Raw genomic sequence first — 26626 nt, 5'->3', positions numbered from 1 at the left:
CATGTATCGACAGAACAAGGAACCTAAACCTTTTTTTTTTATAGTTGTGCCTTGAAACTTATCGTTACACGCGTTCCTCGGTAGATGAAGAAATTAGAAGAAAGCTGTAGCGGTCTGCAAAGAAGCATTTCCTTACCGAGTGTCACGATCTCCCACATAAGTATACCGAAGCTCCACACGTCGGACTTGTGAGTAAATATTCTGTAGTGTAACGACTCGGGTGCCATCCATCGAATTGGAAGGGCTCCCTGTAAATAACAGATCATTTTGAAGGCAACGGATACCAAGTAATTCTGTAATACCATTTTAGATACTAAGAAAGCGGATACACACATGGACAGACCAAATTCCAGAAACCACCTTTTAGGAATCAGGGATACCTAGAAATCTTAGAAAATAATGTAATATTATCATGGAAAATATTATATCTTCCTTAAAAACCAGTTCATCCTCAATTACAAGAAATTCAGGTTGGTTGCTAGGATTATTAATAATTACAGAATAAAATAATAACATACAGATATTTATTATTATATATGCATAAAAAATGTTATTTAAGTTTTAATATGTACATAATAAGGAGCTATAATACTATAATATGCTTTTTATGTGTCAATGAACAAATAATTTAAATAATATCACAACTTTGCCCACACGCATACTGTTCCCCAAAAATATTTTGAAAATTTTAAATACAAGTGGTATATTTATTTTGAACATTCCAACGAACATTTTTAAGAAATCTAGTCTTATTGGAATTAAACCTTCAGAATTTGATGGGACTGAACTATTTTAAACATCTTTCAGTGGATAAACAAAAAATAAATCTGAACACTGTAAAATTATAGTAAAATGTTTTAAATAACCAGTCAACACAAATCACACATTAATTACTATGCTTTATCTGATGGTAAAGTTTAATTTAAGATTACAATTGCACATTTGTGTTATTTTTCAGTTCAAGAATTGGTAGATACGTTAAAACGTAATACCGTAGTCAAATATTCTTAAGGAATCACAGGGAAGTTGCGGAATTTTGACGAGAATTTAGGTTAGGTTAGAACGAGTTCCAATTCTCACCTTGGTCTGCTGCTGTTCGTACATGTCGCCTGTCTCCCGCACACTCCTGGACATTCCAAAATCTGCAATCTTGCACATCTTGTTGTGGTCTACCAAAACATTCCGTGCTGCCAAGTCTCGATGGATAATCTGCGCAGACATATTCTTTTCACTCTCTCTCTCTCTCTCTCGTCAGACTACCAGTAATGCCCTCTTTGAACATGAACCTGAACTTCGTCAACAAATTTTCAAGCTACATTTTCTCACTTACAACTGCCTGTAATTTGACTACTAATACAAGCATAAGTTCGATAACACCTCTTTAGTGCTGACTTTTCATAAGAAATTTCCTCACCCCTTTGGAGCCGAGGTACTCCATCCCTCTCGCCACGCAGTACGCAAATATTGTGAGGTCCCGTGAGGTTAGCGCGTCAGAGTCTTCAGAGAAGTTATAATAATGTTGCCTGGTTCGGTGGTCACGAAGAAATGCCAGCAGTTTGCCATACATCACGTACTCCATTATCAGCAGGTAAGGCTCTGCGGAACAATATTTAGGAGCTTAACTGTCGACATTATACCAGAATTTTTCTGTTGACGTTGGGAAGTATGGAAGAGAATAATTTCAAAGCTCTGTCAATGACGCTGTATCATCTACTCAAATCATCACATTAGATAACACTAATAAAACACGAAATAAGGATTTTTACCCTTTTCAGTACAGCAACCCAGTAGAGTGACAACATTAGCATGGGAGCCCAACTGCTGCATGATCTCCAGCTCTCGAAGTAAATCTTCCTTTTCGTGGGAAGAAGCCCCTTCCTTTACCATCTTCACAGCCACCAGGCGAGTCGTGCCTTCGTGACCACTCACGTCGTCTGCCTCTGCTTTTAAAACCTGAATACAAGTTTGAACAAATTTTAATTTTTAATTGTTTGGATGCCATGGAGAAACCTGGGAAGCCCCCGGAGGAAAAATCCGTGTTGCCTAGACCACGGCCTTTTCCAACACAAGTTATAAATTCGGGCACCGCCGGGAATCGAACCCGGGACCCCAGCGTTCTAACCGCTGGACCACCTCATCTTATTATTATTTAGGGTTCTGTCTGACGACAGGTCCATATGAACAGGATCCTTCCATCCTTTTCTCGGACTGGGACCTGTTCATATACGTTCTTGGCAGATGATCCAGAAGTGGTTTGCCATTGCCTTCTTCTGTGTGTGAATGGAGTAATTGTTGGGATGCCACGGAGGAAAAGTCCGTGTTGCCTAGACCACGGCCTTGCCCAACACAAGTTATAAATTCGGGCACCGCCGGTAATCGAACCCGAGACCCCAGGATTACAAGGCCAGCGTTCTAACCACTAGACCAATTTATTGCTTCAAATGTGTATTAAATAAATACTAAGAACAATAATTTATGCAGTATGAGAGCTAGATCAGTAAAAACGTTAATAATCACCTGTCCAAAGTTTCCTTGACCCAGAACTGTCTGCAGTCGAAGTTTTGAGCGTGGAAATTCCCATCTAGTGGCGGACACTGGAACTATAGGTGTAGATGCCTTTTCCTGGTCCCAGCTCTGCGCCGTGAAAAGAAACATTTAGCAACTTTGACGAAACTCAGTATAATTCTTACTTTTAAATTTATGTGGCTCAGACATCAACTGTTGTATTTTGAGAATTGAGCTTGATGCAAATAGTAAACTCTTGACACATTATTTAATTTGATATAAAATTATAATTTCATTAATTAATTTTAGTCTGAAAGATACTAACAATTTTTAAATTTTTTATTTACATGTGTCATGAACACTTCTGGCTACAGAAATTAGTGAAATAGCTGTAAAGTCTTCTACTGTTTATCAACTGTGCAACATAACCCTATGTTGTACGAATATCACGTAATATAAAATTTAGAAACCGCGGTTAACATACAATTCGATTCCTAAATTAATGAACGCAAAGCTTCCTGATCGACTTACCAGATGAGTCTGGACTCTGGGGAGCTTAGTTCCAGAAACAGGAGACCCTACGTCACTTCCGGTTTGTCCTCCATATCGAACATCTCTACGACTACTGATGTCTGAATAAGCATCCGTGTCATCGAGCAGCTACAACAGAGAATGAAACGAGTAATTGTGTGCTTCTTTGCACATGGCTGAAATTCTCTTCGGAAATCTGCTTTTCACCTAACGTCACAGATTTTTTTAAACTTTCAGGTCTCAACTTTAATTACAGGTTGCCACTTGATATGATCATCCCCGCAGACCAAAATATGTCACGGAAATTATATCTGGGGGGGGTTTATTTTACCCCCGGGGGTACGCGAAGACATCTTAGGGGGTACGTGAAATTTTAAAAAATATATATATATTATTTTATGATAAACACTGATTAACCAGTAATGTAATTTATTTAATTTATTTTAGATGTAGATTATATACTACGTATAACTTGAATTATACACCAACAACTTTGGGGGTACAAAGTTGAAGAGAAATTATATCTGGGGGGGGGGTTTATTTTACCCCCGGGGGTTCGCGAAGACATTAAGGGGTACGTGAAATTTAAAAAAAAATATTATTTTATGATAAACACTGAATAATCAGTAATGTAATTTATTTAATTTATTTTAGATGTAGATTATATACTATGTATAATTTGAATTATGCACCAACAAGTTTGGGGGTACAAAGTTGAAGAGAAATTATATCTGGGGGTACGCGAACAAAAAAAGTTGAATACAACTGGTATAAACAATACATGGCAGTCCACATTATAGAAACAATAAACTGCTTAAATAAATAAATATATTAATAAATAACATTTATAATTAAAACGAATTTCTATGAATTCCCATGATGTGGAGACTGATCTGGGAGGGTTATGTTCCTCAAATTAAATCTCAGATAAATGGGAAATGAGATTTAAGATTCAAACAGCGGTGAAATTGACAATGTTAATCCTGTGGGTATCAACATGTGGACTTAAAGGTAACATACCGCCTCCATCTTCGACCCAGAAGACGAACATCAACAAGTTGGGACGTAATTTCTCACGACGTTCTGCCCTGCAGACTTACCTTCCTCCGTCTCTGAACGCAGTATCTGGCTGCAAGTGCTACTCCAACGGTGAGGGGTACAATGCAGAGGGCTGCCAGGACATACAGTGCAATGGTCGCACTTTGCGTCGTCTCCGAATTCTCTTCTGGGCGGGGACTCCCCACAGTAGCGTTCGTGGAGAAAACGTTTCCTACACCATTTAACGCAGAACTAATATTGTTCGGGACATCCCCGTCTTTGCTGGGTATCAGCCCTTCCGTTCTACTTTCACCTTCATAGATGTCACTAGTGGTATTCATATTTTGTACAGCTTTTGTTACGTGATTAACAACACCTATTTTACGAGAACTGTCCTCTGTAACATTAATCACTGTTGTTTCATGATTTGTTTTTTCTGTATTTCCGTTTCCTGTTGTCGGGTGTTCAACGGTTAATTTCCGCGATTCGTTTGAAGTTTTTGTTGTATCTCGTTCTGGCACGGACCAGACTGTAGATGAATTGTACAGTTTTAATAACGGGAAATCGAATTCTGAATCTGGTGCTAGAGATTTCATTGATGTGACATGTGAGTGGTTTTCCCTCGCACTATTTTCAGACAAGGTATGCGTGATGCCTCTACCACGAATGTCTAAAAATGGTGAATCTCTATTTCCTTCCGGTGTCTCAGATATAGATAAGTTTAATTTTTTATTATTCCTTACGAATACAGATCCTTCTTCTGTATTATGCCTAATGGTTCTAGGATCAAAGGTTTCGCTAATCATGCTTTTGTTTACAGTTGTATTATTTTCTCCATCATTTATAGTTTTGGTGATCTTATAACTACTGTTTGAGGTTATGGTTGACGTACCTGTTGTAAAATCGAAATTTTTCGTAGAAATATTCACTTCTTTGTGAAGATCGAAGGAAGTTAAGTTACTATCTGAAGATATATTTCTAGAAAACTGACGAGAAAGTGGTTCATTTGAAGGAATTATTAAATCTTGTGTTTGTGACTTGGCAGGTTCAATGATATTTGACTGTTTTTTGTTTGTATCATTCCGCTCAGGTGGAATTAATACGCGATCCAGACTCTCGTTATTTGTATTCTGGGATCTGTAACTTTCTGGAGAGTCCAGAGTCGGTTCTACAGGTGGAGTATCCGTGATCGTTAATGGCCACGCTCCCTTAACTGACACAGAAGTTACAACTGCGGTAGATAATATTTTAGTTGTTGGGGATTGGACTGAAGTTGTAATGAATGGTAGGGTTACATTTGTCGGACTATATTGTGGGGATGTACTCGTAATCAGGATGGCAGTTACACTTTCTACTGACGTTTGTGACGAAATATTGCTGCCTGAGTTAATCACCGTATCTTCAAATAAACTTCTGTTCGTTTCTGCTGGGAGCTCTCTGTGAGCATACCGTTCTTTTAGATTAACAAGTAACTTCTCTCCGATATTCATTGGTTGAGACACATTAACTTTAGTTTCATGTTCTAAGATACTACCGCTGAAAAAGTCCCTCCTTCCAGTATACGTATTGCGAGACGCCCATAACATACGTGGAGGCAGCGATGAAGTTCTTGAAGGCTTTTGACTTGAACCACTTGTAACAAAAGTATCTGTTAGGTTCAATCTTTTCTCTGGCGTCTTTATATCACTATAAAGGGAAATATTTTCTGATCTTGATGTGTTATGTGAAGGGTTTGACGATTTGAACGTGATATTTGAATTCCTGTTAAAATTTAAAGAAATGGATGGTTGTCTCCGATTGAGAAAAGCGAGCGAATGGACGATCCTCGTCGTTGACGACCGTGCTTTCAAAAACGGAGTTGAAACAGTGGCTTCTACGTGAGAACTTGAAGCAGATAGTTGTGTCGGAATTCCGGACTGATTTGTCGGTAAAGTAGCTAACTTCTCAGACGTAACAGAGTTTTGAGATGACAGATTGGTTAGACCCCTAGAGTGGTCATTTACGGAAATTCTCGAAGCCTGCGTTGTGGAATGAATTACCGAATACAAATTTCTCTGCGTTCCTTGAGAAGTAGATGGATATTTAGTGGAAGTAATCGGCGTCGATACATCTCCGAGGGATCCCAGTTTCATTCTACTGCTATCATCAAATTTGGAATTATTCTTCGAGGCTTCTTCAGTTTTCAATGTGTTCTCTGTGGATGATGTAGGAGTAATACTGGATGCAGATGGATTCTCTACTATTCCAGAGGTCAAAGTTCCGTGTTTGCGATAAAGTCCACCTAAGTTTCTAAGAAACTGTAATGCATTACCTCTGTTTCGTGATACTTTATTTTTCTCGACAACAGATTTGACGACGGATACATCCATGTCCTCATGGAGTTCTTCCTCCCTTGGAACATGTGCCGCGCGACTGTCTAAAGGCAAAACTTTCTGTGGCGTAGTGTTCAATAAATTGTACTGGCGTAGTGAAGGTGTACGTGGGGATGTTCCAGTAGCCTCGATGGAGTTTGTGCTGCTGGTCGAGGATGAACCACCGACCGGGGAGGTGACTTTTGCATTCATGGGAATCAATTTCTTGCCGAAGTCTAGAAATGGTAAAAGGTGATCTTCTGGTACTTCCTTATCTAAAGGACGGAAATGATTGTATAATGACTCGGACATTGTCAGAGCCGTGGCCACGGGCAACGGAGATGTCTCTGAGCGGATGACAATTGACGGTCGTCTTTTCCTGACAGCTGTCGAAACAGAGGTTTCTGTTGTGGTTATATTCGTCTTCAATGGTGACTCTGATGCTTCTGAGTTATCGTTTTTAAAATCTTCGTCTTTTCCTGTTTCATTCTTAACGTCTGCCTCATTTTCTCTTATTACCTGTCTCTCAGAGGTTTTGCTGTTGTTTACGACTTTATTTTCCTCATCTGAAGACATACTCTGAAGCAAAGCAGGGGAGACACTCGGTCCTATTAGCGACACAGCAGCCGGGGTCCGTGTCTGTAGTCCGTACACTGATTCCTCTGCTTCAAGCCTCTCCTTACTGTTACCCACAGGCTTGATGCGAAAAGTCCTCCTTCTCGTACCAGAGATCGATTTTTGAGAATCTGCATTTCCCAGTTCATCGTGTGGAAATGAACTACGTCTGTCAGCCAATCGCGTTAAGTTATTTCTCTCGCCATCTACCTTTCCGTCTTCTTTGGCGAATCGTTTTGTAATCTTTGGTTTCTTGAATAAATCTGTCGAGTCTCTCTGATTTCCGAATGAATCACTATATCTAGTTGATCCACGTAGATTCGTCGGCGATCTCGGTGTTTTACCTACAAACGAGAAAAAAATCAATCGATTAATATCGCAACGAGTCCTCAAATGTGATGAAATTCTTAAATCGAGATTATCTGCGTTTAAGTTGATATCTGTCGCAATTGGTACGATAATACCACATCGAGCTTCCATATAATGACGGAAGACATGTAAACCACCTCATTGCAACATAATTCAGATAGTCCAATAACACATTTAATATTTTTTATAACACATCAGCCCTATTGACTAATTACCCTATTTTAATTTAAAGTAAATCTACCATTAAGTAACAGAAACAACTTCCTCATATTATGATTTATGCTAATCTCTTTCAACCTGAAACTGTCTGCTATGCCGCGCCGTCACTTAATTTTTAAGACTACTCAGCTGAATACATCCACAGAACACAGGCGTTTTTAAGAAGCTAACAGTCGCTAGTTAACTTAAGGAATTATCAGACTTCTACGGAATCCGATGGGTCATTGCAATGTTTACAAGAACTCGCCACCGGCCCCCATCACAAAGTGGATTAATCAAGCCCACATCTACCTTACGGCCAATTTATTATTATTCTCGTAAAAACTCTTCGTTTCCCGAACAAAAATTGTTCACGTTTTTCACGCTGTCCAATCCCCGGCAAATATAATCAATAACACTTCTGGGATACAAATTCATCAGATTTATGTTACAACAAAATATGGTTCTCAAATTGTTGTTAATTAACTACATACACGATAAATATATACAGGGTGATTCAAAAGGTTAGAGCGGAACTTAAGGAGCGTATAGAGGTACTCAGAGAGAACAACTTTCGAATAGGAATCCGTGTCCTCCGAAGTTATCCTGAGTCAGTCGAGGCCTTTGAAGGTAGGGAAGTCTGATGACATACCACTGAAATAATCGTACTTTGCTATTCTCCTATTATTTATTTATTATTTAGTGTTCTGTCTGACGACAGGTCCATATGAACAGGATCCTTCCATCCTTTTCTCGGACTGGGACCTGTTCATATACGTTCTTGGCAAATGATCCAGAAGTGGTTTGCCATTGCCTTCTTCTGTGTGTGAATGGAGTAATTGTTGGGATGCCACGGAGGAAAACTCCGTGTTGCCTAGACCACGGCCTTGCCCAACACAAGTTATAAATTCGGTCACCGCCGGGAATCGAACCCGAGACCCCAGGATTACAAGGCCAGCGTTCTAACCGCTAGACCACCGTGGCGGATGCTATTCTCCTACTAGCTTAATTTTGTTTTTTATTATTGTACAAGGATTACATTAGCAATCTTACAAACCAAATTATTTCAGACTTCCCCACCTTCAATGGCCTCGAGAGACTCAGGATAACTTCGGAGGACACGGATTCCTATTCGAAAGTTGTTCTCTCTTGAGTCCCTCTATACTCTCCTTCAGTTTGGCCCTAACATTTTGAATCATCCTGTATATAGCCTGTGTTTGAAATCTGATGCTTATGAATGTAAATTTTCAGGATAGTCGTCTGTCTAAATTCAGACAATTTACAAACGTGAAAACGAAATTTGTACTTAAGATAGAAGATTTTGTGAGACCGTGAGTTAAGTCGTGAAACTGTAAACTCGTAAACCAGGATACGGGTCTCTGACAACGGAAGTCCGTACGAGAAAGGCGTTGACAAATTCCAGCAGACGTAAGTTCGTCCAAGCGTAGCGTTGCATCAGCGCAGACGGCCTCTGCAACGGACGTCAGCTTGTGTTCAACAATACTCGCTTTTCATTCTTGTGTTGTTTACACAAGAGGAAACGGAGATTTGGTACAACAGACATCTGTTATTAAATCACAGTTCGGCCACGCTACTCATTGTGGTAAATTTGCACAGCCGTTTCAATTATATATAGTTCTGACAGTTTTATAACAAATGAACGTTAGTGTTTGAAATGCAGAGTCAGCGTATACGAAATTCTCTACTCTGTTGAATGTCGGAATACACACACTCAATTTTTTCAGGATTTATTTTCCGAATTAAAATTATTCTTGTAGGATTTAAATTGGACGACGATAAAATGATTTTCAGAGTAATAAAATACGTAAGTACGTAAACATGACAAATTGAACGGAAGTGTTCAGAATTACAATCGAATTCAACAATATTAAGCGCAAACAATCATTTTTACAAATTGGAAAACCCAAAACTACAGAACTTAAATCTGATTTTTAATATATATTAAAATGATGAGCCAATAATTGACGAAATACATTTTTAAATTTGTAAATCAACTGCCACCTCATCAGAGACAACGGGTAAAAAAAATGTTTGATTCAATACGAAAATATGACAACACGAAAAAAGACATTATACAATTTAGAATTCGTGAAGGATGCATCTAAATAAAATATATCCTTGTTTCTGATTTTGTGACACACACAAATGCCCATACATGTAATGTAAGTATGTTTAAATGTGCTATGAGGAAAGTCCTGTGAAAATTAATGGTCTAAACCAGTGATATTCAACCTGGGGTACGCGAAGACATCTTAGGGGGTACGTGAAATTTTTAAAAAATATATTATTTTATTATAAACACTGATATTTAATTAATTAATCTTGTCCATCTAATCACAATTTAAAATTTAAAATTAAGATAGTTAAAATACCATGTGATGCTCCTTATCGAAACATTCGATTTACATTTGGAACATCACTTTCTCACTACATGTTTCGGTTCTTAGATAAACCATCTTCATGTGTGTAAAAATTACAATTATATAAACTTAAAACTTAATCATAATTTCTTATATGCAACTTTTTTGTAGTTGTTTATCAGTGAAGTTTATATAATTGTAATTTTTACACACCTGAAGATGGTTCGTCTAAGAACCGAAACATGTACTGAGAAAGTGATGTTCCAAATGTAAATCGAATGTTTCGATAAGGAGCATCACATGGTATTTTAATTATCTCAATTTTAAATTTTAAATTGTGATTAGATGGACAAGATTAATTAATTAAATATATATTTTCACAATATGACGCAACTCTATTATCTTATAAACACTGAATAATCAGTAATGTAATTTATTTAATTTATTTTAGATGTAGATTATATACTATGTATAACTTGAATTATACACCAACAACTTTGGGGGTACAAAGTTGAAGAGAAATTATATCTGGGGGTACGTGAAGACATCTTAGGGGGTACGTGAAATTTAAAAAAAAAATATTATTTTATGATAAACACTGAATAATCAGTAATGTAATTTATTTAATTTATTTTAGATGTAGATTATATATTATGTATAACTTGAATTATACACCAACAACTTTGGGGGTACAAAGTTGAAGAGAAATTATATCTGGGGGTACGTGAAGACATCTTAGGGGGTACGTGAAATTTAAAAAAAAAATATTATTTTATGATAAACACTGAATAATCAGTAATGTAATTTATTTAATTTATTTTAGATGTAGATTATATATTATGTATAACTTGAATTATACACCAACAACTTTGGGGGTACAAAGTTGAAGAGAAATTATATCTGGGGGTACGCGAAGACATCTTAGGGGGTACGTGAAATTTAAAAAAAAAATATTATTTTATGATAAACACTGAATAATCAGTAATGTAATTTATTTAATTTATTTTAGATGTAGATTATATATTATGTATAACTTGAATTATACACCAACAACTTTGGGGGTACAAAGTTGAAGAGAAATTGTATCTGGGGGTACGCGAAGACATCTTAGGGGGTACGTGAAATTTAAAAAAAAAATGTTATTTTATGATAAACACTGAATAATCAGTAATGTAATTTATTTAATTTATTTTAGATGTAGATTATATACTATGTATAACTTATTTACATAACAACTAGTATGTTGGAGGGGGGAGATACAAAATTAAATTGTCGTCTTCATCTTTAACCGAGGTTAGGAGAACACGTGTATATTTCACTTAAGTTATTTGAAACACGTTACAATTAATGAAACAGGTTGTTTGGAAATTCCGTGTGGTATAAAACTTGTAGAAGACTCCGTAGTCATAAATTTTGTGAGTAAATTCATGCAAATTCCCCAGGTAAGTTCTTTGTTTTCTGTAAAGCTTGTATTACGAGGGTTGTCTGAAAAAGGCGACATGCCGAGACACTGGTACACGTTCAGCTTACGAAGGAATACATATGGCGATTGTTTCTAAGGTGGATCTTACATAACAACAAACCTTGATGATTGTGACCTGATAATGAGTCTAAGTTCCTATTGTTTAAGGAATATTAATGGGTCTTTTAATGTTTCATGTGACTGGTACGCGCTCAACCGTTCGCCACTGACTGAAATTCTTCTGGACTTATTCCAAACACTCATTTGTATGTAATACGAAATGTGGAGACAAAGACTGGTTTAAGAATTGCGTTTCTTGTGACGTTACGATGTTCGACACACAATAAAATCGACAGAATTTAATACATTAACCCCAACCCTACGTCTTCGAATAGTTCGAGGCAGATTCTACTTTTCTGGGTTATGACGTCGTCTAGTTTAATAAGTGCTTACCAGTGCTTCGGAGAACTATTGCAAACCCTGAAGATGGAAATTATACGTTTCTAAATACTTAGTTAACCAAAAGCCCGAGACAATTAACATCTTCACAGCCACTAAAACTTGAAGTCTATACGGTAGTCCCTGGTATAACATTATTATTTAGTGTTCTGTCTGGCGACAGGTCCATATGAACAGGATCCTTCCATCCTTTTCTCGGACTGGGACCTGTTCATATACGTTCTTGGCAGATGATCCAGAAGTGGTTTGCCATTGCCTTCTTCTGTGTGTGAATGGAGTAATTGTTGGGATGCCACGGAGGAAAAGTCCGTGTTGCCTAGACCACGGCCTTGCCCAACACAAGTTATAAATTCGGGCACCGCCGGGAATCGAACCCGAGACCCCCAGGATTACAAGGCCAGCGTTCTAACCGCTAGACCACCGTGGCGTGCCGTGTTTTTCACTTCGGCTTAGTTCGGGAATATTCGGAGATTGCGCCAAGGCCGAGCGAGAAATGCTGAAATTCTTGGAAAGCCTAACTGCGAATTAAAATATCACGAGTTACGTGGCCATAGTAAACTTTCAAGTCCAATAAATCTCCAAGTATTCTGGACGCCGATACTAGATTGAGGTGTGTGGCCATTACCATAATCCGGTCGTATTAGTACAAGCCGAAACGTCCTTCGTTGTCACTGGGTGGAAGGATGGCGTGTCCCATGGCCGGTCTGTGCTTGTATATGAAGAAATAATGAATGACAACTCTCCCGTTACGAACCACGCCACTATATGCATAACTAACTACTCTCTGACCGAGTTAACACGGTCTGTTAAGAAACGCACTGTCACACACAAAATACACACAAGCCTTTCATGCATTTTTCCGATTTGCAGATCATATTTTAACAATGCTCGTATATTTGAGTAAGGTGTGTGGATTGTAGCCTTTTGGGTTACGAAAACCGCCTCATATGTACATACTTACCTCCTACTGACGTCATATTTCCTTAGTAACTCGTATACCATCTTAAAATGTAATTAGCCTAGTAACTTATTATGATATTAGAACACTTGCAGAAGTAGAATTGTAAATATTGTAGATAAATATCACTCAGGTATGACAAATAATTTCGCAATTTTAAAAATACATATTTAAAGTGGCAAGTTATAAATATCCAACAGGTGTTACAGTGAAGATTTCTGTCTTCTGGGTTGTTGCTCTGTGTAGTCTGGTAGAAGTTTACCAACGTTTCAGAGGTCATACTGCCTCCGTCATCAGAGTATGAAGATTTCTGTCTTCTGGGTTGTAGCGCTGTGTAGTCTGGTCGATGTTAACCAACGTTTCAGAGGTCATACTGCCTCCGTCATCAGAGTATGAAGATTCCTGTCTTCTCGGTTGTTGCGCTGTGTAGTCCGGTCGATGTTTACCAACGTTTCAGAGGTCATACTGCCTCCGTCGTCAGAGTATGAAGATTTCTGTCTTCTGGGTTGTTGCGCTGTGTAGTCTGGTCGACGTTTACCAACGTTTCAGAGGTCATACTGCCTCCTTCATCAGAGTATGAAGATTTCTGTCTTCTGGGTTGTTGCGCTGTGTAGTCTGGTCGATGTTTGCCGACGTTCAGAGGTCATACTGCCTCCGTCATCAGAGTATGAAGATTTCTGTCTTCTGGGTTGTTGCGCTGTGTAGTCTGGTAGATGTTTACCAACGTTTCAGAGGTCATACTTCCTCCGTCATCAGAGTATGAAGATTTCTGTCTTCTGGGTTGTTGCGCTGTGTAGTCTGGTAGATGTTTACCAACGTTTCAGAGGTCATACTGCCTCCGTCATCAGAGTATGAAGATTTCTGTCTTCTGGGTTGTTGCACTGTGTAGTCTGGTCGACGTTTACCAACGTTTCAGAGGTCATACTGCCTCCGTCATCAGAGTATGAAGATTTCTGTCTTCTGGGTTGTTGCGCTGTGTAGTCTGGTCGATGTTTGCCGACGTTCAGAGGTCATACTGCCTCCGTCATCAGAGTATGAAGATTTCTGTCTTCTGGGTTGTTGCTCTGTGTAGTCTGGTAGAAGTTTACCAACGTTTCAGAGGTCATACTGCCTCCGTCATCAGAGTATGAAGATTTCTGTCTTCTGGGTTGTTGCGCTGTGAAGTCTGGTCGATGTTAACCAACGTTTCAGAGGTCATACTGCCTCCGTCATCAGAGTATGAAGATTTCTGTCTTCTGGGTTGTTGCGCTGTGTAGTCTGGTCTATGTTAACCAACGTTTCAGAGGTCATACTGCCTCCGTCATCAGAGTATGAAGATTCCTGTCTTCTCGGTTGTTGCGCTGTGTAGTCCGGTCGATGTTTACCAACGTTTCAGAGGTCATACTGCCTCCGTCGTCAGAGTATGTAGATTTCTGTCTTCTGGGTTGTTGGGCTGTGTAGTCTGGTCGACGTTTACCAACGTTTCAGAGGTCATACTGCCTCCGTCATCAGAGTATGAAGATTTCTGTCTTCTGGGTTGTTGCGCTGTGTAGTCTGGTCGATGTTTGCCGACGTTCAGAGGTCATACTGCCTCCGTCATCAGAGTATGAAGATTTCTGTCTTCTGGGTTGTTGCGCTGTGTAGTCTGGTAGATGTTTACCATCGTTTCAGAGGTCATACTGCCTCCGTCATCAGAGTATGAAGATTTCTGTCTTCTGGGTTGTTGCGCTGTGTAGTCTGGTAGATGTTTACCAACGTTTCAGAGGTCATACTGCCTCCGTCATCAGAGTATGAAGATTTCTGTCTTCTCGGTTGTTGCGCTGTGTAGTCCGGTCGATGTTTACTAACGTTTCAGAGGTCATACTGCCTCCGTCGTCAGAGTATGAAGATTTCTGTCTTCTGGGTTTTTCCGCTGTGTAGTCTGGTCGATGTTTACCAACGTTTCAGAGGTCATACTGCCTCCGTCATCAGAGTATGAAGATTTCTGTCTTCTGGGTTGTTGCGCTGTGTAGTCTGGTCGATGTTTGCCGACGTTCAGAGGTCATACTGCTTCCGTCATCAGAGTATGAAGATTTCTGTCTTCTGGGTTGTTGCGCTGTGTAGTCTGGTAGATGTTTACCAACGTTTCAGAGGTCATACTGCCTCCGTCATCAGAGTATGAAGATTTCTGTCTTCTGGGTTGTTGCGCTGTGTAGTCTGGTAGATGTTTACCAACGTTTCAGAGGTCATACTGCCTCCGTCATCAGAGTATGAAGATTTCTGTCTTCTGGGTTGTTGCGCTGTGTAGTCTGGTAGATGTTTACCAACGTTTCAGAGGTCATACTGCCTCCGTCATCAGAGTATGAAGATTTCTGTCTTCTGGGTTGTAGCGCTGTGTAGTCTGGTCGATGTTAACAACAACAACCCAGAAGACGGAAATCTTCATACTCACCGCTGTGAGAAACTCAAGTCTTACAGGTGTTACAGTTTTTAGATATATTTTTAGTACATATGTACTAAAATTGCCAGTATATAAGTCAAAGTTGAATCTTAACTTTGCAACACAAAATGATTAATTTAAAACGCAATTCTACCTAAGAGAGTGTCTGTAAGCATTGGCAACATCAACATAAGAGGACAAACGGGTAATTATAATTCTTATTTGTTAGGAAGAGCTTGCAAGACAGCTTCCATTGGCCTCTTGAAGACAGCATGTACAGTTTTTAGTGTGTTTTGTGTGACTTTGCAGAGTGTTTCTGGGTCAATGTTGGCAAGTGTCTGTTATATCCGGCTACAGCGATTACCGTTGTGCACTACTTCCCACAATGCAATGGGGCTCATGAGATGGCATTATGAGATCGTACGAAGGACTCACTTCGGTCAAGTCTATATACGAGGGTCGCTCATTAAGTAATGCCCCACATTTTTTTCCTCAGAACATATTTATTCAAGATGGCTCAAATTTAGTGACAATATAAATCAATGTTTCCTTTACACATACTATTTTTCCACATAGTCCCCATCAACTTGTACGGTTTTACGCCAGCGTGGAACAAGTGCATGCATGCCTTGCCGGTACCAGCTCTTGTCCTGTGCACGTAGCCATGTCCTCACTGCTTGAATCACGCTCTCGTCATCTTCAAATCTTGTTCCGCGGATAGCATCTTTAAGTGACCCAAAGAGATGGAAGTCGGAGGGTGCCAGATCTGGACTGTAGGGTGGATGGGGTAGCACTGTCCAACCCAATTTGGTGATTTCTTCCCGGGTTCTCAGACTTGTGTGAGGGCGTGCATTGTCGTGCAGGAGCAAAATTTCTGCTGGATGCTTGTGAGGCCGAACTCATCGAAAACGCTTCTTGAGGGTTTTCAGGGTCCTGATGTACGCGTCTGAATTGATGGTCGCACCTCTTGGCATCACATCCACAAGAATGACCCCATCACTGTCCCAAAAGACAGTCATCATGACTTTTCCGGCGGAGGGAGTTGTCTTGAATTTCTTCTTTCTCGGTGATTGAGGATGATGCCACTCCATTGACTGCCTTTTTGTCTCTGGCTCAAAGTGGTGTATCCAGGTTTCGTCACCTGTAATGATCCGGGACAGAAAGACCTCTCCCTCAGCATCAAAACGCTCCAACAATTCAGAAGAAATCGTTTTCCTTTGAATCCTGTGGTCTGCTGTGAGACTTCGTGGAACCCATCTTGCGCACACCTTCGAATAAGCGAGAGCCTGGATAATTGCAATCACACTTCCATTGCTGACTGAAAGCTGTTGGGCCAATTGTCGAGTTGTGATGCGCCGATCCTCACGAATAATGGCATCCGCGCGGTTCAACATGTCTGGAGTGGTGGCTGTGGCAGGACGCCCAGAGCGCGGCAGATCACGGAGCTCGGTTTCTTCACTTCCTGAAGCTTTAACTCTCTTAGCCCAGCGACCAACGGTGCTCCTATCGACTGCACAGCTTCCATACACAGCACACAAACGTTTATGAATGTTCACCACCGTTTCTTTTTCAGCAACAAGGAATTCAATTACAGCTCGTTGCTTGTAACGAGAGTCGTTCACAGACGCCATTTTAACAGTTCACTACAGCTCCGCTATCGGTTGGAATCATTTGAAACTCCGTATACGAACGCGGGAAACATCAAATCTCAAGCATGTAAAAGTACACTTTTCTATCTTCATTATTGGCTGAGAAAAAAAATGTGGGGCATTACTTAATGAGCGACCCTCGTATTATTGCTCGTAACTGGAAATGCGGGACAGGATATTATAGTGTATTTACTTCTATGTACCCGAGAATAACCTTACCACTGAGGTACATACGAGGTGCGATCGGAAAGTTTATAGACTGCGCCTATAAAAACCCGTACACTTATCTCAGGTATTAAATTCATCCATCACCCTCGAAGTAGTTCCCCTGGGAGTGAACACAACGATCCCAGCGCCGCTGCCAAGCCTGGAAGCATCCCTGGAAATCTTTCTTTGTCAGCCTGTCAAGCACCATCTGCGATTCTGCCTGAATCTCTTCTATCGTCTCAAATCTCCTTCCCTTTAGCTGAATTTTCATCTTTGGGAAGAGGAAGAAGTCACACGGAGCTTAAAAAGGAAGTTGGGGTCGGTTCTTGCAAGATCTTTGAGCTCCTGACAAACGAGAAGTCGATTCTGCTTCTGGTCCTCAGACAGGATGCGTCGCATGTGGAGTTCTTCCTTTAGAATCAGCAGACAGGTCCCATAGCCTATCCCAACAATGTCGCACAAGTCGTTGATGGTACGACGTCGATCTTCGTGAATGGCCTGCCGAATGTTCGTAACATTTTCGGGCGTTGTGCTCGAAGACGGTCGTCCAGAACGCTCGTCATCATCGACAGAGGTTCGGCCATTTTTAAAACGTGAATGCCACACAAACGTTTGTGCACGACCCATTGCGGACTCCCCAAATGCTTGCTTTAGCATTTCATAGGTTTCCGTAGCCGTTTTGGCGAGTCTTTGGCAAAATTTGATGCACACGCCATTCCGAAATCGCAGGAGGGTCGGTGTAATGCACTACCAAAACGCCCGTAACTAAGAAACAAATGCTAATTCGATGATGCCGGCTGGCTCACTGATTCACTATGAATGTAGGCCGCACCCCCTAAAGGCAGAAGCTCGTACTACATCCGGTTCGCCCTCTATTGACACAGTCTTGAAACCTTCCGATCGCACCTCGTATTCACTTTACTTCTATGTACCCGAGAATAATCTTACCACTGAGGTACATACTTCAGCAGCTATTTCAGAAATACATTTTGTTTTTAATGGGTGTTACATATAGTTTTAGTCTTAGAGATGGCTACATATTTTACGACATCGTCTTTCGAATGATTTATGAAGATCCTAAAATGACAGTTTTCTGAAGTTCCCTGATGTCGTGATCGCGCGGGATGTTGGCCAAATATTTTCTGAGTGACCTGGAGACAGTTATCATCATCATCCCTATGATTATGGCTCTTAGACTTTTGTGATTTCGATTTTTTTTTATCAAAATGTCAGTGGTCTAAGGAAAAATGTGGCGATTCTTCTTACAATGTTTATGCTAACAAGTTCAAAATTTATTGCATTACTGAAACCTGGCTGAATGACACTATATCAACTTATAACTTATTTCCTGACGTTTGCTATTATGTAGCTTGGTTATTCGTTTTTAGTTTAATTTTGTTCGTTGTACTTCATTACGTTTTACATTTATATAAGTATTTACCTAGGTGGATCATTTGCTTCTATTTATATTTTTTCATTTATTTATCTTTTATGTATCATACTGTTTTTATTTTGTGTTTGCCTGTATTTGGCTGTTATATTTAATATCGTACATTTACATATTTAGTTAATCTGTCTGTATTTTTATATTTGTAATATTTTTCATTACTATTTTTATAATTATTTGTATGTATTATCAGTGTTTGCCTGTTATTGGCTTCTCGCTGATGGAAAACATTTAAATAAATAAAATGAATTGAATTTTTATTATTATTTCTTTCAGATTAACGTATACTATACAGATTCTAAGTGACTTAAATATGTCGGATATAACTAAAAGTTTCGCGTCGTCGCCATATTTGTAACTGTGGACTTGTATTCTGAAAAAGAACGTAAGTATGATTAACAAACGAAGGAGTGACAATTCTGTTTGACAAACGCCGACCATAGGAGAGTCTAAAAGAGTTAATATGAACTCTGGATACATTTAAGAATCCTGAACATTTCAATTCCTCGTCACATAACCATTTGCGGTCATTGAGGTATACAAACAATAATTCACGAGTAATTTATATGTATGTTAATGATCTATAGTCATGTCACAGGCCCAACTCCACTGATTAATTAGTTATCACAGCCAAGCTGAGAACCAAACGGAATTTTCGCACGGTCTCCATGTTGTTTTATATTATACAAAACGGTCACCTTAAAAAAAAAGTTGCATATTCTCCAGCTACATATTACCATGCATTGTTTCATAACCGTATTTTAAAAGTCTCTAACATTGCTCCCACCTCGTAAATTCCCGTCTCCGCCTTCGTGTTGTTACAAAGTTTAGAAAATGGAATGACAAAATACAGACCAGGTTTCACTAAAATCCGCCTACCGGTTCTCAAGTTGAAATATGCAAGCAGATACGATCAGTGTTCATTTACCGTACATCGTGCAAAGAACGCATAGCAATGCTAAGAACTTACAAAGTGGATGCCAGACATTGGAGACATTCTAAGAATTATTCTTTGCTCGTTTAATATACCACTCTCCGTTCTACGTTTCTAATTTCAGATTAATAGCTTCGTGGCCATTAGGTTGTAATTTAGTTGATATGTTTTAATTTGTATCTTATATGCGTCATGTTTGTGTTTGATTAAATATATTTATTTTCTACAGTCTATACACAAACGCTTAAAGTTTATTGGTGTTGTAAAATTATATAATATTAAAACATTTTATTGTGTAAAAATATTATATTATATTATATTAGCGCTCTTAATCGTGAATACGATTTTACATTATATTTTAATAAAAGCACTAAAAATATAATGTAAAATCGAATTCACGATTAAGAGCGCTAATATAATATAATATAATATTTTACACAATAAATAGTTTTAATATTATATAATTTTACAACACCAATAAACTTTAAACGTTTGTGTATAGACTGTACAAAATAAATATATGATATGTTTTGTCTTTATTTTATAATCAGTTGTGTGATTTCAGAACCATTAAATCCTGCGATAGCACTTAAGAGGCCATAACGTTTATGGTTTCCTGATTAGATAAAAGCTAACAGCAAAGCATTTTTTGAAAATCACTAGACGTGTTTTGGAGACTGTCTATCAAAGGTCAATCTATATTTTTTTATTCTCTGGGGCCAAGAACCCTCTTATGTCAATATTCTTGAAAAATTAATATTCAAATTTCGTTATATTTTACGATATTCATTCACAAATGACAAATTACCACAATATATGATTTTATTTTAATTTTACTGAAATGTGAACAAATTTTTCATTTCCCCTATGAGTTCGTCGTTATTAAAAACTGTTATAACATCATTGTTACCACTACTCAATACTAGATTAGCGTTATCAATGAACGAAACGTTATTCTATACCCGATCACTCGCTCAGAAATTTGTAGATATTTACAAAAATATGTAGTGTTTCACTTTACGTAGTACGTCTGTCAGCAATAATGCTCCTTTCTAATCCCGGTCCAACATGGAGGTAGATTAATGCCTGCAGTGGGCTCCAGAGGGCAGGCAGTGTCACGCTGTGAACTGACAGTACGAGAAAGTTAATAACCTAACCTCAATGTCTCAACCGACATGCGTAATGAAAGTTACTCGGATTTCACATGGCGACATACACACAGACATCGGAAGTACATCCTCTGTAAACCTACTTTTACTCTATCATCATTACAGCTTGCCAAATGTTTGAAGCTAAGTTCAAAAGCCAAGAGGAATTTAAGTGCAGTGACATCGACTTAAATCACAGCTGCACTCTGCAACAAAATAGGATGCAAGTTGTTCTCGGCTGACAATGAACTAAGGAAAGCTGTTTCTGTGAATGGTGAATCAGGGTTTCCACAAACAATATCACAAATTTAAACTCTTCGTTTGTGTGATTATGACCAAACGTTTACTGTCTCTTGTTAAATGATTATTTATCAACTACATATTTGATGTAACATAAGACTAGAGACGGGAGGAAAATTATTGTGTGTCAGTATGAAACGTCGATAAAAACGACTTTGTCATGTTTTATGATTAACCAACCCTCCGGAAATTTCTATGAACCGCTTTATAAAAATAAACATTCTCATTATTTTATAGAGATCTACTATAAATCCTCAGTTAAAAATAATGAAGTGTTATGGTTATTAACAAAACTGTTTTAACTACTAAACTGTAAATATCTAAGCTTATTACGATTATTTAATTAAATAATTTATTATTTATTTGGTGTTCTGTCTGACGACAGGTCCATATGAACAGGATCCTTCCATCCTTTTCTCGGACTGGGACCTGTTCATATACGTTCTTGGCAGATGATCCAGAAGTGGTTTGCCATTGCCTTCTTCTGTGTGTGAATGGAGTAATTGTTGGGATGCCACGGAGGAAAACTCCGTGTTGCCTAGACCACGGCCTTGCCCAACACAAGTTATAAATTCGGGCACCGCCGGGAATCGAACCCGAGACCCCCAGGATTACAAGGCCAGCGTTCTAGACCACCGTGGTTGTAAATTTATTAATAGAGTACGTAAATCGTTAAAACAAATGACAGAAAATGACAGCTTTATCCTGTCTTGAAGAAAATTAGTACAAGTACAGGGTTTAATTAGTAACTAATTTTTGAATCCCGAGGTGCAATGTATGTTTTCGATTTTAATAAATAAGAAAAATTCGAAAAATATCCTGGAGTTTTACCGTAAATAGACATCACTTTAATTTTTAACCAGACATCGTCTGGAAGATACAATTTTCGTGTAAACGAGAACCGGTTTCAATACTATAAGAACGACCCGGAAAAGGAAATCGATTCCGATTTCCAAAACGGAGGATGTTAACATAATTGTTTTTTTCTTTCAAAATGTCATGGAGAAATTACAAACAAATAGAGTTCTGTTTTACAGTACGCTAACAGCGAAATACAAAAATCCTGGCGCTAAACACTTCCTGTTAAAAAATCTCCCCCCTCTCTCGCCTTTGTATAGAAGCATTGTTCAGTAAGCAGTTCATAACTTTCACCAACCATTTTTCTGTTCATAACTGCAGTCGTATTCAGCCCGAAGCAAGTTCTGTACGAATGTTCACGTAAGTGCCACACGTACATTAGAGGAATTACAAGCACACCGCGTACCACAAACTGGCACAGTCCCTAGAACAATAAATGCTTATTACAATTTCGAAAGAACAAACTTCCAGGAAGTGAGCTGTATTCTGTGAAATGCACTTTGCATAATCACATATAAAATTCAGATTATGTTGCGTTGGAGCACTTTCAGTCAATTAATCTCCTGTCATATACAATAATTTTTACAGGCTACAGCTACTGATGATTCTTTAAAGCAGTGGTATTCAACCTGGGGTACGCGAAGACATCTTAGGGGGTACGTGAAATTTAAAAAAATATATATTATTTTATGATAAACACTGAATAATCAGTAATGTAATTTATTTAATTTATTTTAGATGTAGATTATATACTATGTATAATTTGAATTATTCACCAACAACTTTGGGGGTATAAAGTTGAAGAGAAATTATATCTGGGGGTACGCGAAGACATCTTAGGGGTACGTGAAATTTTAAAAAAAATTATTATTTTATGATAAACACTTAATAATCAGTAATGTAATTTATTTAATTTATTTTAGATGTAGATTATATACTATGTATAATTTGAATTATTCACCAACAACTTTGGGGGTACAAAGTTGAAGAGAAATTATATCTGGGGGTACGCGAAGACATCTTAGGGGTACGTGAAATTTTAAAAAAAATTATTATTTTATGATAAACACTTAATAATCAGTAATGTAATTTATTTAATTTATTTTAGATGTAGATTATATACTATGTATAATTTGAATTATTCACCAACAACTTTGGGGGTACAAAGTTGAAGAGAAATTATATCTGGGGGTACGCGAAGACATCTTAGGGGGTACGTGAAATTTAAAAAAAAACAATTATTTTATGATAAACACTGAATAATCAGTAATGTAATTTATTTAATTTATTTTAGATGTAGATTATATACTATGTATAACTTGAATTATACACCAACAAGTTTGGGGGTACAAAGTTGAAGAGAAATTATATCTGGGGGTACGCGAAGACATCTTAGGGGGTACGTGAAATTTAAAAAAATATGCATATTATTTTATGATAAACACTGAATAATCAGTAATGTAATTTATTTAATTTATTTTAGATGTAGATTATATACTACGTATAACTTGAATTATACACCAACAAGTTTGGGGGTACAAAATTTGAGAGAAATTATATCTGGGGGTACGCGAACAAGAAAGCTTGAATACCACTCCTTTAAAGGACTGTGTTAATGGTGGCTTCATTACACCAATCTCATGGTAGACGCATATTTTATATACAGGAAAATGCATGAGTTGGCTCTTCTGGTGTATTGAGGCTGTCATCTGCCAAATTTATTTTTCATTTCTTTAATTTTTGATATCAGTGGCGACTGTCGGGGGTCGAATCTATTACTAGCAGTTAACAGCCGCGTTACTATTTAATAACAACTAAATCTAACAATAATTTTATTTATTTATCTGTTTCACAACACCGAAACAAGGCCAATACAGCCAAGCACTGAAGACAACATAAAAAATAAAATATATATCATCTACAAACAACGTAAAAGATCGGGAACAGTAGTAACACTAGTCCTGGTTCCCGATTTTGGCAGAGAAACAATTAATGCATACTCGCCTCACAAAACATATAGGCGGGCCGCAGGTTGAGAGACCCTCTTCTGCAGGAAGTGGCACGCCTTATTTGTTCCTTAAGGCGACAGGATAAAGGTGTGTCTGCGCGCACGTGGGAATGTGCTAACCGCGTCTCCATAATACAAAGACGTAAATAAAAGAACGCGGGGATTCCCCGCGTTGCCGACATTCCACGGCGCGAATTCGAATATTGCCAGAGTATCGTGATTTATATATCGAATTTAGTGGTTTAAATTCCTTTTCGAGTACTTAACAACTTAAATTTTGAAAATACATTGAGCTTCATCATTGACTAGCTGTGTTCAAGGCGACCTGTGTTCCATTACGAGCAGGAACAGCGACTTTTATCCTCTGCTGAATACAGATAAATCCCATTTTCCACTGATGATATTTTACACGACGACAATAACCTTGGCTGTTAAGCCACCGAGCTGGACAACCGGGGTTCGGTTCCTGGTAAGGTAACTTTTTTCACCAAGACGTCCAGACCGGTTCTGGGACCCACAAACCATCCTACTCAAAGGTTACCGGGGTCATTTCTTGGCGTAAAGTGGTTGGGAGTTGAGAAGTCGAGTAGGTTGCAGATGGCGTGGTCCTTAGGTATTTATTATTTATTCAGTGTTCTGTCTGACGACAGGTCCACATGAACAGGATCCTTCCATCCTTTTCTCGGACTGGGACCTGTTCATATACGTTCTTGGCAGATGATCCAGAAGTGGTTTGCCATTGCCTTCTTCTGTGTGTGAATGGAGTAATTGTTGGGATGCCACGGAGGAAAACTCCGTGTTGCCTAGACCACGGCCTTGCCCAACACAAGTTATAAATTCGGGCACCGCCGGGAATCGAACCCGAGGCCCCAGGATTACAAGGCCAGCGTTCTAACCTAACCTAACCTATTATTTATTAAGTGTTCTGTCTGACGACAGGTCCATATGAACAGGATCCTTCCATCCTTTTCTCGGACTGCGACCTGTTCATATACGTTCTTGGCAGATGATCCAGAAGTGGTTTGCCATTGCCTTCTTCTGTGTGTGAATGGAGTAATTGTTGGGATGCCACGGAGGAAAACTCCGTGTTGCCTAGACCACGGCCTTGCCCAACACAAGTTATAAATTCGGGCACCGCCGGGAATCGAACCCGAGACCCCCCAGGATTACAAGGCCAGCGTTCTAACGCACTAGAAATAGCTTTTATCTCTGGAGGAAGAAGTGCTCCGAAGTTAATTCGTTTGGATTTACGGGGACAGATTATGGTCGCCAGCCATCTGTACAAGCACGCATAACCCCATGACACATACCCCGACCTACATTTTGAAAACGGTGTATGAGAAAGTAGTCATAACTTGACCGTAACATAACGGTGAGTAGGTCTTAAATATAACTTTCAATTTATCTGTAGTTGGGATCCGAAGAATTTTCCATGGGAGTGAAATCTTAAGTCGCATTACAAAACATCCTTTAAATCAGTTTTAACTTTCTTTATTCAAGTTCTTGTCATCATAAGACTGTTCACAGCCACATACTTTTATCATGGTGATGATAACTATATTTTTATACTACAAATTAGACCTAATCACAAGGTACTGGAGGAATAATGAGAGTACACTGGGAAAATACATTACCCACTTACATACAGACTTAAAGAAAACCTATGGTTCAGTTAGAACAGAAGTACCGTACAACACTCCAATTCAATTCGTAATAAAAATGAAAAGTATTTAGATTAGTTAAAATGTATTTATTTTGTACGGTCTATACACAAACGTTTGAAGTTTATTGGTGTTGTAAAAAATTATATAATATTAAAACATTTTGTTGTGTAAAATATTATATTAGCGCTCTTAATCGTAAATACGATTTTACATTACATTTTTTTTAGCGCTTATTATTAAAACGACATGTTTCGACGGGTAATACCGTCGTCTTCAGGTTTTTATCAATTTAAAATATTTTAAAAACTATTAGATATTTGATGCAATATATTATAATGATCCGTAGTTCTGTTTGTAGGTTTTAATATTATATAATTTTTACAACACCAATAAACTTCAAACGTTTGTGTATAGACTGTACAAAATAAATATATTTAATCAAACACAAACATGACGCATATAAGATACAAATAGTTAAAATGTGTTTAAATTCAGGAAAACCTGTATCTGATGAATTTCATATTCAGAATAGTATGAAACAAGGAGAGGCTTTGTCGCCATTGCTTTTTAAATTTGCTGTACAATACGTCATTAGAAAAATATAAGAAAAAACAGAACGGCTGAAATTGAGTAAGTATACGAGCTACTGGTCTGTCCCCCTGATTCTAATTATGTGCTTAAAACATAAATATCAAAGTAAAGTCTAAGGTTCTAACGGTTGATAAGATGGACGGAGCATATAGAAAACGCGGTGAGATGAGAAAATACAATCTTTTTATTGGAAATCTAAACTGTATCGACCACTTAGAAGAACTAGGCATAGATGGAGACTAATATCAAAAAAAAGGTTCTTATGGAAATCAGTGGGACTCATGTGGTTTTTGTGAGTTTTTTCTGAAAACGTTTATGAAATTTTGGGTTCAAAACGAGATGGGTAATGTACTAATCTAGCGTGATATCGGCTTCTGAAGAATATTATGCTCCGTGGAGTTATTTCCTTGGGTATAATCACGATGTATTATTGTTTTGATTAAAATTAAGAATTAGAAATTACTACCAATACAACTGCTACTAATACTACCAGGAGGTCTATTAGTAAAACTATTTTAAATGACATAGTTTTCTTCAGGAAATTATTTTTAGTGT

General features: G+C 38.3%; 1 protein-coding gene and 1 long non-coding RNA gene across 2 annotated transcripts in view; one reads left to right on the top strand and one right to left on the bottom strand.

Moving 5' to 3' along the window:
• The window catches only part of LOC110831391 (uncharacterized), a 97848-nt gene that overhangs the window by 6927 nt on the left and 64295 nt on the right, over nucleotides 1-26626 (top strand). The window lies entirely within an intron of this gene.
• LOC110831404 (uncharacterized) overlaps nucleotides 1-26626 on the bottom strand; it is a 91062-nt gene that overhangs the window by 3307 nt on the left and 61129 nt on the right. The window contains exons 2-8 of the mRNA XM_087347456.1: nucleotides 4137-7384; nucleotides 3037-3165; nucleotides 2518-2634; nucleotides 1767-1953; nucleotides 1415-1596; nucleotides 1081-1209; nucleotides 137-248 (exon numbers count right to left, since the gene is read on the bottom strand). Of these exons, the coding sequence (XP_087203582.1) occupies nucleotides 137-248; nucleotides 1081-1209; nucleotides 1415-1596; nucleotides 1767-1953; nucleotides 2518-2634; nucleotides 3037-3165; nucleotides 4137-7384 (4104 nt within the window). The remainder of the gene's footprint in view (nucleotides 1-136; nucleotides 249-1080; nucleotides 1210-1414; nucleotides 1597-1766; nucleotides 1954-2517; nucleotides 2635-3036; nucleotides 3166-4136; nucleotides 7385-26626) is intronic.

The sequence above is a fragment of the Zootermopsis nevadensis genome, unplaced genomic scaffold (assembly GCF_977971745.1).
Source record: "Zootermopsis nevadensis isolate Lab colony 2312 unplaced genomic scaffold, Znev_1.0 Znev_ptg000011l, whole genome shotgun sequence".
In the NCBI taxonomy this organism is placed as follows: Eukaryota; Metazoa; Arthropoda; class Insecta; order Blattodea; family Termopsidae; genus Zootermopsis; species Zootermopsis nevadensis.
This window is presented reverse-complemented; position numbering and strand designations above follow the sequence as displayed.